This window comes from Plectropomus leopardus, chromosome 9, assembly GCF_026936395.1.
Source record: "Plectropomus leopardus strain MGB_pleo_1.0 chromosome 9, ASM2693639v1, whole genome shotgun sequence".
Classification (NCBI taxonomy): Eukaryota; Metazoa; Chordata; class Actinopteri; order Perciformes; family Serranidae; genus Plectropomus; species Plectropomus leopardus.
In genome coordinates, this window is record NC_142184.1 from 24,846,366 (window position 1) to 24,859,413 (window position 13,048).

Below are 13,048 nucleotides of genomic sequence, written 5' to 3' on the forward strand. Positions count from 1 at the left end.
TCAGCTAAATCTTTATAAAGCTTTATTTTATTCTGTTTTTCATCATCAAAAAATTCTAGAAAAAAAAATAAGTCTTACAAAATAGGGTATAACCCTAATACGACGAGGCTTATGTTTTTTCCATTACAAGTATATGTCACTTTTTATCATTTGTAAATATCTTGATTGTGCAGTAAATCCTTTATTTTGGGTCATCACACTGAGGAGTAAAGCCTGGCCACTCACTACAGGTGAGGAGGAGGAGGAGGAGGAGAGAGAGGAGGAGAGAGGAGGTGGTGAGAGGAGAAAGTGGAGTCTGGTTGTTAGAGTAAACCAAGAGTTCTGCTCAGATGGTTCCAATAAGTCCCGGCCTGCAGCCACACAGGGATTCTGCCACATGCTGTCCTGGCCAGCTGCCGTTTTTTTCAGGCACCACTTTACTTCACAAAGCATTTTTTGGCAATTTGAGTTCTCAAATTCAACCCTGTAAAAGCCCAGGTGGAGTATGGGTGATGACTGGGTGAGAAAGACAGAAGGAGACAGAGGGGTGACAGAGTGTCTGTCACTGTCTTGCTGGTTGTCTCCACTTTGAATGTTGTGTACGTTTCTTCTCATCTCCACTCTCTGCTGTCCTGCCAACTCACTGATCTCATAACACACAAGGACGCTGCAGCTTTCTACAACGTAAAATGACATTCCACCAAAAAGGGAAATTTAAAGAAGATGGTTGGAGACAGTTGTGACATCTCCTGTTTTGTGTCAGTCTCCTTCTCTGAGATTCAAAGAATGAGGTATTCGATGGGATAAATGTTGAGGTCAACGTTGATTTGATACTGAGCAGGAACTGACATGCAGAGGGAAAAATACTCTTTAAGTTAATATTGAAAACCCCTGTTGTCTGCTTTAGATCACTAGAAATATGTTTGTAAATGAATGGTTGTTGTCACTGTGTTTCTGTGTCTCTAATTCTCGGCCTCTTTCTCCCTCCATCATTCTCCGTTGTATCACAAAAGCAAATGTTGTTGAAGGAAGTATTCTTTTATTGGGGTGTTAATAAATAATTGATGGTGTTACGTGCTCTATAAATTTGTACCAAGCACCACTTCCCTATTTGTGTTTGCACAGTTCCAGGAATTGTCCCTTTTTGTGTTTCACTTCCGATGTCAGTCGCTAGAGTGGAGGTCAAGTTGTGTCAGTGTTGAATGCAAGCTTCCTCGCCTCATTATTATTTGCCATTATTCTTGGCATGTATGCATTACAGTTGATTGATTTAGTTGCTTTGATTGAACTCAGAAATTTTATTTTACACCCCTATAATATATCTATTTGAGAACTTAAAAAAAGAGAAAGCTATAATTACAGACTTGAATTACGTGCTTAAATTTTGAGATCCATACATTTTTCACCTTACTTTGATGTTTCATTGAGTAAATATATCATTTTTAAATTCCAGGATAACCTGTTGAAATGTACAGATTATTGGTTCTGAGCTCATTGCAACAATTCAAAACTCCAAAAATTGTTTACTGCAATGATATGACAACACACACATGCACACATACATGCACATATTTTCTCTAGAACACTAAAAGTATGTGTAAAATATGACAATTCCCAACTCTGGTGACCCCAAACAAGAATTTAAGACATTAGAAAAATTCTGGAAAATTGTGTCATAAACTCATAAAAGCCCTGCTCATAGTGGCTATACATACATGTAGTAATCAGTGTATAAATTTATGTTTGTTTATGTGTGCTTGTGTGTGTGGACTCTCCTCAAGACAAGCCCAGCGACACAATCAAGCATTAGTGCCTGTAGCCCAGTGATACTCAACTTATGGGCCAAATCTGGCCTGCAATAGGTGGCCGTAAGAATGGTATCGAAAATTTGCCAACAATGGAAAACAAGTGCAATTGAAATTCACCAATAAACAACCAGGCCTCAATAAGCCTATTAAACAATAAAGTCAATGTTACCATAAGAAAAATCACCAAATTCCCTCCCGCTACAGTTACATAGGTTAGACATGCTGGAGATACACTGATGGGCTGTCTCAAGAGTCCAAAGTGACTTTCCTCCTGGCCTTCTTATATATGCATAGTTAACACGTGCTATCTTAGCAGCAGTGGCTTAGATCAGACGCTGAACTGTTCAACAATCCCAACAAACTGACACCAAAACAGCTCAACTCTGTCTTTTTAGTACTCATTATGCCCAATTCACATTTCACACAGAAGCAGTGTGTGAGCATCCCTGGACCTATTGTTTTTTGTTTTTTGCGGTGCCAGTGTTAACAAGTTAGAGCATCTACACTGCCTGCATGAGAATGGCTTGTCAGGCATGTCTCAGCTGCTTTTCAGCCACGGCACAGCTACAGAAACAGTGGCATGCCAATTTTTTCATGCCACGTGCAGTTGTCAGCTGAAATAGATAGTGAAATAATTGCAGGACCATGTTGTTGACAATGCAAGAGCTTGTACAACTTCATAAATGTGTGGAATTCGCACCTTTACATGTGGAAATATAGTACTCATAGCAACAGGCAGCCCTGCAGAAGCATCACAGCCACTACGCTGCCAACATGAACACCACAAGCGTGAAACACGCTGCAGTTCGGCAAGGTTGCCATCACGCACTGCTCATGCATGCAGTGTAAATCGGGCATTAAGCGTTAGCTGTAGGATACTAACAGTCAGCCCCAGGTGGACTCTCACCAGCAGTCCCCTAGCATGGAGCTCGCACTCTTGCAGCAGTAGTCTCATGATTAACAGAGGATGTGACAGTGGGCAAAGAGGTGCTGTGCAAAGCAGCATATTGCATGTAGCTCTGCAATGTAGTAAGATTTTACCCATATTAAATAGTAAATATATGAGTAACCCAGTTGTCAAGGACTTATCACAGACCATTTTGTAATTTACAATGAAAATAAATTGATTCACACTTGGTTTTTTTTGTACTTTGAATGTAAATAAGGTGCCAGAATGTGATTTAAAAAAAGCATCAAGATAGAGCTTGAGCATTTTGCAAAAGTGGCCTCCAGGCAAAGCATGTTGAATATTGTAGCCAATAAACAACCACTTTGCTCACTGTGCGTTCCTTTCAGCCGATAAACACATAGTTTACTAACTCTGCCTCCCTCTCCGTAAATATTCCACCAGTTTACTCACTTTGTTCTCTTCTTGAGCCTGCTAACAATTATTTTAAAATGTGATAAATGTTCTTCATTGATCATTGGATTTCTTTGACAGAGGCCAGCATGAGAAAATGTTTCCTCAGTCTGGGTCTCACTGAGTTCAGTGTGTGTGCTCCTGTTGGTCACACACACATGTCTAGCTGTTAGCATTCAAACAGCACAGACAGAGTGTGTGACCCTGATGTACTGTTCATATATTTTCCCATTTACACTGCACCTGCTTCACTATAATGAGCCAATATATCTGCTCACTAATTGCCTTAAATACATATCATAAAGCCTGGCCTGTCCAACAGTAAAACAGACATAGCATGATGGTTACCTCTGTGCACACACACATGTATGCCAAACACATCACATGCACATGAAAACACTGTACACAAGCAAAAAGTCATGCACGTAAACACACACACTTGCACGTACACACAACGCATACAAGATGGCATACGCACACATTTACACAGACACTCTTACACACTCTCATCCAGCCTTTTAACAAGAGGCTGTAAATAACACAAAGCCATTTCATTAACGAGGTCCAGCCTGAAAACCCACTGCCTCTCTTCTTTTAAAGCGTGCACGCTTCCTGTTTTAAGTTACACTAACCTGGCAACCCGACACATGGCAACCTGCTCATTCAGATGAGCTGCAGGGGTGCGGAGGCGGACATGGTGGTGTGATGCTAAAAATAACAGATGTTATAAGTGGTTGCACACATAAAAAGCTCCTCTCCTGTTTGAATTAGACAAATAAGCAACCCAAATTTAAAAAGATAAGTAAAATACATTTTAAAAAGTTTTTTTTTTTGTATATCTCAAAGGCAGATTTGATATCTGGCCTCCTCCTGCTGGAAAAAAGAAGAGTAACCAAGGCAGAAACACTTTTTCAGCAACACTATGATAATGTAAAAATAGTGAAAAAGTCCTAACTGATAACAGAATAATAAGTTGAAATGTATTGAAATATATTGATGTAATAAATGTATTTATTTAGTAAAGTCACTGAAACTAAACGATGCACTGCTGTGGAGGGGTCAGCAAGAAAATGTATTTGTAGCCACCTAAAAAAATCAATATCACTTTAAGTGTACGCTACATTCAGAATATTTTCAGTTCTTGACCTTAATGTCACAAAGTGATTTCCAGTGGGAATACGAATCCGTTATTGTGCTTTCTTCCAAACCAGATTCCACTGAGAAAAACAGTGATTTAACACTGCTGAACACGGGAGCTGTTGGTCTACTGCTGACTGTAATTGCTATTGATTGTGTTATTGTGTGACTTTTGTGTTTAGGTTAGTTCAGATTTGCCAAATTCACAAAATAACACTAACTAACTTTCTGTTTGAAGCAGTTGTAGATGAGCAGCTCCTGTGTCCAGCAAGGTAAAATTACAGGTTTTGTCAGTGGAGTTGTCAATGGAAATAAAAATGTAGATTCATTCATCCTGCTGTCATTTTACTTGTATTGTCTTCCAAAGTCGACAATGAAAAGATCCCTTTAAAGCTTAACCAGGGACAAAGACTGCTGATGAGCTAGAGCTAGATATCCTACATGCTGTGGTTGCACATAAACAAATTAAATTTTAAAGTCCTTAAATGTATCATTGCTGTCAAATGAATGGACAAAATAAAACAATCATCATAAATCACAACATTTAGCTTTGTATCCCCACCTGCATAGGAACTGTTGTTCAAGTTCACAAAGTCAGACAGGTCAAACTCAAACAAAATGAGATTTGACTCCACAATGATTTTGGGAGTGTGGGAGATAGACACTGGAACTTTTCACATGCTGTTCTGACTGTGGCACATGCACACTCACCACAAATGATAGCTGTGTGACGGCGACTGTAGAGATGCTGATTTAAGAGAAGCAAGTTGGGTCATTAGTGAGCCTGGCCACATTCTGACACTCACAATGCATGTACACACACACACACACGCACACACACACACACACTACAGCCCAGATGGCTTTTACAAGGCCCCAGGCCCTCCCCGGCCTGCCTGCCTGGTTTTTAATTATGTCGATGGCTGCCCAGCCCAGATAAAATGGGTCACATTTAACACGCCTTCACTCACCTTCACACACACCCCATACCACTCACACACTGCGAACACACACTCCAACACCTTGCATACATATTACCAGTCATACAGTGAACACACACAGAAGGTGCAGACACACAGGTTTTCTGACCGAGACAAACAATAAATACGTGATTTTCAACACAAGAGCTAATGCCTCAGTAAAAGAAAGTGTGTGTGCGTGCGTGCGTGCGTGCGTGCGTGCGTGCGTGGATTTACAGCCTCTTTTCCTCTTTAGCTGTCAGTAGATTGCCAGACATGGCTACACAGGTGTACTATTACCAGCATCAGTAATTGGCCTTACACATACACATACACACACACACACACACACACACACACACACACACACACACACACACACACACACACACACACTGTATTTTTAAAGGCCCAATCTAATCTCACAGTATGACTTCTCCTGATGAAACACGTTGGCTCTGCTACTGATTCTCTTTATTTGGACTAAACAAATGTTCACAATTTAAAAAATATATATTTTTTTTTACATAATTCATTTTTAATTCAACAATGTGCGAGCGACAGCTATATCTGTAATTTGATTATTAAAATTGTTTGGTTTAAAATTTGTACATAATAATTAAAACCACATTATCAGAATGACTTGAGCAAAGTCTTTTGAAGTGTGTACATTTTCTCACATTTAAGAACATATTTGAATACTATTTGAATGTCATTTGAATTTAGCTGAACAAACAAAGTCTAGGCTTCTGCATGACTGTTACAGTTAGTTTTGGTTGTGTGTGTGTGCAGGTGGTTTGGTGTCTTTTTGTGTATTTACAGTAGACCATGTAAAGTCAAGAATGAGGAATTGTTGTGGTGAAACAAAGAGAGGAAAAAGAAAATTTACAGTATCGAGAAAAGGACTCTCATGCCCGGGAAAATTTAGATAATGAAAATAAATGAGTCATAATGTCAACCTCAGCATTAGAGCACTGCTGAAAAGAGCAAATTTCCCTGGACTGATGAATGTTTCCCCTCATACTTCATATAATTTCAATATGATTCTGAATTAACTAAACTGACGGGAAGCCTTTCTGAGGAATATATCAACTCTCCTGCATCTTTTCTGGTGTTTGGTTTCTTCCACATCAATTTTGCATATTTTTTTTCATTTGTGAAACAATATGTTTTGTGTGCTTGCATGTATTTTGCTTGCTGTTTTCCACTGGTTCATATAAAGGTCAGCAAGGGTTTCAGTTTTTGAAATGATGTTCAATCATTTCAAGGCCTCTGATTGCACATCACATTTTGTAAAGCTGTAAAAGAAAATTCTGCAATGCAAATTTTATTTTCACATTCTATCTCCATCTTTTTTTCCACTACAAGTTTGTATCAACAGTGATATTAGACAAAGACTAAGAAATAAAAGCTGCTTTTGTTCTTGTTCTTCACATTGAATCCAGATTTAAAGCACAATTTTGATTTCTTGTGTAACCTCATTGTAAATATAATTTGTGTACAAATTTCATTGAAACATTTTCCCCACATGCACATTTCTTATATTATTTCTTAGGCTTATAAAAGATTATATGCAGCCACTGGCTTTGAAATTATTTCTGGACATCATTTCCCAAGCTCAATATTGTATTGAAGTTTATTTAAGCACACATTTTTCTCCTGCTCATCTTCTTTCTTGCATGGACTGCACTACTATTATTTTCATCAGTGTTGTGTGCATCTCTCCTCCTTCATCTTACTCCTTATCCTCTTAGGTTTCACTGCCTCCCCACATCATCCTCACCCACAGTCCGCTGAAGTTAATAAAATATGAATAATCTCTCTTTCTCTCTGTTTCTTTTTGCCTTTTATTCTCTGTCTTTTTCCTTCCTCTCTCTAAGAGAGGGCTTACTGACAGGACCCCTTGTGTGCCTGTCCACCTCTCACCTCCACACACACACACACACACACACACACACACACACACACAAATGTGGATGAACACACACTCATTTAGACTGTTGAGTGATGTGGCAGGGTAGGGTCATCTCTGCAGGCCCCCATCCATCACACCCAGGCACACACACGCACACACACACACACACACACACACACACACACACACACACACACACACACACACGTGAATGTGCACATACACGTTGAAGGCTGTGGGGATCTGTACTCTGTCAGCTGCTTTATTAGTCCGCCTGTGTGTGTGTGTGTGTGTGTGTGTGCGTATGTGCATGTTAAAGGGACCTCCCAACTGGAAACAGACCCTTTTCCAGAAAGGATACACACTCTCACACACACTTCTTTATTTCTTGTTAGTCGTCCTGCACCTTAATTTGCAACACCTCTAACAACCAGCTCCGCAGCCCACTTCACAGCCACTCAATCTGTCACTGTCACTGCTCTGTTTCCATGACTGGCCCTCTCGTTGGGGTAACACAGAGCAAGTGTGTGTGCGTGCATGAAATCCTTGCTCTAACTACCATCTTATATTGTGTTTTTGTATATGTATGTGTGTACAGCTGCAGAGAGGAGGGAAGTTTAATTTCCACTTCTGCTCTACTACCTGGAGAGTTTTCATTCCAGGCTGCCCCCTAGCTGCTTCAAGGAGAAGTGCATACTTCTGCATTTTTGGATTCCTCATCTCTCTCTGCTTGTCTTTCTTTGAATTTTCACATTCAGCAAAATTGTTGAAAAAAAATCTGAATGTGTCTTTTGTGTTATTAACTACCTGAATCTAAAACAGACATGTTTAAAAGACTGGATGACCATTGTTGCTCATCTTGATACCCTTTGATGTGACAGCAAAACAGTGTCCGCTGAACCATGTATAACGTACAATAATACATAAAACAACAAACCTTGCCTATTTCTCAACATGGAAATCATGCATGGACAAGTCAGAATGAAGTTGCTACATTTTTAGAGTTTTGAAACTCAAACACATACAAATACATGAGAACTAGGGTGTGTTCACACATTGAAACCTGAGGCAGTGCAACAATGCACTAAGATCACACTTCATAAAAATATTCCTATAGAGACACACTATAATCCAGCAGTTATGTCTCACATGGTGTAAGTCTGCTTCTATGTCCGTCTCACATCAAAATCACAATCACCACTGCGCTCCAAGCTGCCATTTCCATTTTCTGCCCTCCGTCAAACAGAAAATAATATGTACCTTGTCACCAACGTCTACCCGTACAAGCAACTTTCCTCTACTAATTCAGCCCTGCACGCCACACACATCCGTCAGATATAACTGGCGGAGGAGAGGGCATGCCGAGACATCCATTAAAGGTTCCTAGCTGTCAAAGGTTCCCCTTTGTGTTGTGAGGAGCGATATAAGTGTCGTGCTCTTATCAGAGCTTCCTGTGGAGTTTGCTCTGCATCCTGTCCACTCAGAGCTGCTTCTCTTTCACTGAAGTCTTATTGTGTCTGTGCTCGTGTTGGTACATTGGTGTTTGTGTGCGTGAGTGTGTGTGTTGTCATGTGAGTCATTTTCTGATGTTAAAAAAATAGAACTGTCGGTCAAGAAATTGATTTATTTTGGTGTAAATCAGTGATATAGTTTATAATGGGCACTTTGGGTCTTACCTATACTGTTTACCCTCAGTTCCTCCTCCAAATTAGATTAAGCTAAACTAGAGGTTGGTTTAAACCTGCTTGATTGCCTAATTGCTGTTTATATGCTGTTTTATTGTCTTAAATGTATTTCTAGCAAGTTTGCCGCCTTCATAGACTGCACCAACTAACATGGTAAATTAAATTTTGATAATACTGATAAGAATGATCAGCAAAAAGATCCAAAAGGTATTAAACAGGAACTACCCTTTTTTATGGAGAGAAAAGAAACAGCCCAGTTGTTAGAAGGAAATGTTAGCGTTATATGTTTCTGCAAATCACAAAGTTACATTTGCATATTTTATACACATTATGTCAGCATTTCAAAAGTGATGTAATGTATGAGCTGACTGTCATCAGGAGGTGGAGGAGATGGTGTATAATGTGTTACCTGCCGGGATACTGCAGACCTGCTTTGTTTTAGTGAGTCATTGCTGTTTTTCCAGTGGATTTTTAGGCTCCATTGTTGTTGTTTTTTTTTGTAACACATTAGTGAGGATAGTGATAGTTTTTTTTTTCTTTTTACAAAGTTGTGGCATTTCCTGCCAGGGTTGTGGCCTGAAAAAAAAGTTTTAAAGTTTTGTTTTAAAGTAATGTTTTAAATGTGTTTTTTAAGAGACTGTATTTCCAGTGGGGAATGTGCCCCCAAACTGGGTATTTTAAGCCAAAACATGATGTTTTCCTTAACAAAGACGAGTGTTTTTTCTACCGAAACCTAACCACGTTACCTGCAGCTATGTTGAAACATAAACTTCCAACGTATCCGCTATATTATATATGCAAAATGTTAAGATATTTGTGGTTTGCAGAAACGTTTAATGCCAACATATTTTCTGCCCATTGGGTTTGAGGAGATTGTTGGACTGAGGAGATCAATAAATTGGCTTGGTGAGTCAAGTTGGAAGTGAATCGTTGAACTGCCCAAATGAACAGAATGAGTCAGTGCAAGATGGCTATAATTGGACATTAGCTGTTAAAGAACATTTTGAAAATATAAAAACAGCATTCCTATAGTGTCACAATTTCTGTTTCTAGCCTCTGATCTGAAGGACAAAAAAGAACTTGAGGGCAAAACTTTGAGCAGCCTGGTTTGCTTTGTTTTGTTGAAACCCTTTTGCACATGGAGCTGATGATTTCCACCCGGTCCTCCTCGCCCCCTGTGACGTAGGGAGGGGGGAAAAATGAAAAAGAAAGGTAAATAAACAAACAATCAGCCACGGGCTTGTTCTGGCTCTCCTTCTCTGTTGCACCCCATTTGAAGCCTTATAAATCAGGCTTCCACCCGGAGACAGGGTGTTAGCAGGCCTCCCAGACAACACACACACGAGCATGTGCACATACATAACGCACACAGGTCTGCAGCTCATTAAGCCTGTGATCAGACCCTTGGATGTGTGTATAGGAGAAGGGGGGAACCAATATGTGTGTGTATGACCATGCCCAATACGTAGGCATGGCAGTATTCATACGTGTGTGTGTGTGTGTCAGAGTCCTGTTTCCCCACCTCCCTTCCCACACCTATTCCCACTTAAGAAAAGAAATAATCTCACTTTGACTCCACCTGGATTTCAGCTTTTCTCCACGTGTTCATAAAACATGTACGATACCTGTCACAGCTCAACGGTAATGACAAGTGCACACAGCCTGCAGAAAAGATATTAGGCGGAGTAGTAGGTGTGTAGGAGTGGGTATGCCTGGTTAGTTTTCAGTGACTGTTTTCACACATAAAATAAAGGCCTGGAGTTGATCAAGCCAAGTTTTTAAGTTGTAAACTGGAGGCAGAAGAGGCAGTAGCTGTGGAGAGTGAGGAATGGATAGTTTTTATGTTAAAGCTCTTTCAGTGGACATTTTCACATTATTTGCGTCTGAGATTCACAGTATGAATTATAGAAAATACATTACGGGAACTGATGCGTACAGTCTTTTTTTCCACTCCCACTATCAGCAAATGCATTTACATAAGAAGTAGCCACAGTTTTGTGGAACAGGGTGTTAAAACATAAGTTAAGGTTATTATTATTTTTAGCCAAGGCACTAACTGGCATTGTTATTTTAAAGCAGGTGAATGCAGTGAGAAGGGTAAACTCACACCTTGGCTCAATGTAAAAACATTTCTGTTACCTCACATGCATTTGGCTGAAATGGTTGCCGTATTTGTACAAACAAGCACACGGCAGCTCTTCCACACCTCCAACCAGACCCTTTACATATTTACTCACCAAACTTGGCACCTGCACCCCCACCCACGAAAAATACACCCTCTGCACGCGCTCACCCAGACAACAAGAACATGACCATTCACACTTTACGAGCTGGGAAAAAAACCACAAACATGCCTCTAGAAACTCAGCCAGTTAAGAGAAGTTCACGAACTTTGCACATCTAAAAACGTCAGATGGCTTGTTGGTTCTTCTCCATCACACCTCGATTTCCTTCAGCAGACATTTGACTGTGATTAGGAGATCCGAGAGTCAAGCTAGAGGTCAGCACTGAACTCGGGCCGGGCTGATTGGAAGTTGTAATTAGAGGACTTGCTCTGTCTCAGGCCAGTTTTCCCCTGAGGACTCACACAGGCTCAGTATCAATGTGAGGCACAGCGGGGAAATTGGAGCTTCACCCCCCAGTTTGGTGGTGAGGGTGGGCTCAGGGTTTTCAGCAGAGCTGCCCCCAGATTCACCAAACCACCGAACTCCACCACAAACACATACAGTAAATACCAATACACATGCACAAATGGACTCAAAAGAGCCAAGAGTAGAAAGCAACATTTTTGGCTTTTTAAATATATCTAGTGTCTGTGAAATCTCTGCTGTTGCACTATTTTTTTGCCTCATATCTGTTTTTTTGGCAAATTTGAGGACTTTTTCATTTCCCATGATTCAAACTATGTCCTAGTTTACACTTCTGTTAAGATTGAGGTCTTATTTTATATGCAAACACAAAGCATTATCACTCCTTTGCTGGGTTTCCCCTCATTTTTGTTCCACAATGAGCCCCTCTTCTCTCCTCCTCCTCTTCCTCCTTCACCTCTACCTCCATCCTCCTTCATTCTCTGTGCAAGCAGGTAACATGAAACCCGCTCTTGGAGTCTCAGGGGGACGTAGGGGTTACAAAGGGTGATCAATATGTGCCAGAGAAAGTCTTTAGACAAGTGAAAGAAGCCACAGTTTGTCTACTCCCTCCTCCTTCTGCCTCCTCTCCCTCCTTTTTCCTTCTTCTTGTTGGAATTGACAAGGTTAGGTGGCCCTAACACCCACTGACATGTTGACTGTGTGTGTCTTTGAGCTGACTGACATCAAACTCCTGGCACGGCCTCCTTATACCCCGATGCATGTTTAACTACCCACAACCTTTATGCAAAATGTCATTTACAGAAATATTCCAAGTGAAATGATTGTTTGTTTGAGGGGGGTTTGTCCCTTTAATGATATCTAACTTGCTGCTCTCCAACAGGTGGTGGACGACATGGGCAATGTGAAGTTTGCACTGGACACAGGCCCAGACGCCAACAGTAACAGCTGGCTCAAATATGTCCGCTCTGCCCCGTCATTTGAGGAGCAGAACCTCGCCGCCTGTCACCTCACCGGAGACCAGGTGAGTGACATGACAGAGATGTTGGATTTGTGGTCCAGATATGAGGGTAACAGCTCCATGTTGTCAGCAAGAAGCAGAGGAGGAATACTTGTTTCCCATCTGCTAAGAGTGGACACTGGGTTGATCTGTGTGAATCTGTGTGTTAACACTGTGTGTGTGCGCGAGCATGTGTGCGTGTGTGTGCATGTTTACTATTCTGGTAGCAAAATGTGTGCGCTGGTAATGATGAAGGAATGGCTCTATTGTGTGTCTGTGGCTGGGCCAGTTGCCAGTGCTGTTAGGAAATGACCCATCTAAAGAGGCTGAAGAATAGCCTGACACTCTGGAGTCCCATAATAACCATTATCCAAGGTACAGCCTTCTTCTGTTGAGGTAGCAGTTTTTCTCCCTTTCTGCTTCTTACGTCCCATCGACACCCTCCCTCTCTCTCTCTCTCTCTGTAGAAACCTCTGTAAGGCATCGGATACTTTTGGAAAGATGCCCAGCCGGTGCCCATAAAAACCCCAACTGCTTAACTAGGCCCTAACCCCAACCCCATGCAATGTGTGTGCCACAACTTACCACTGCAATATATTAGCATATTTCTGTTTCTC

At 40.9% G+C, this 13,048-nt stretch overlaps 1 protein-coding gene across 7 annotated transcripts in view; it reads left to right on the forward strand.

Moving 5' to 3' along the window:
* The window catches only part of prdm16 (PR domain containing 16), a 212,881-nt gene that overhangs the window by 172,235 nt on the left and 27,598 nt on the right, over positions 1–13,048 (forward strand). For all 7 annotated transcript variants that reach the window (XM_088082330.1, XM_088082324.1, XM_088082325.1 and 4 more), the window contains exon 4: positions 12,315–12,455. In XM_088082330.1, the coding sequence (XP_087938456.1) occupies positions 12,315–12,455 (141 nt within the window). The remainder of the gene's footprint in view (positions 1–12,314; positions 12,456–13,048) is intronic.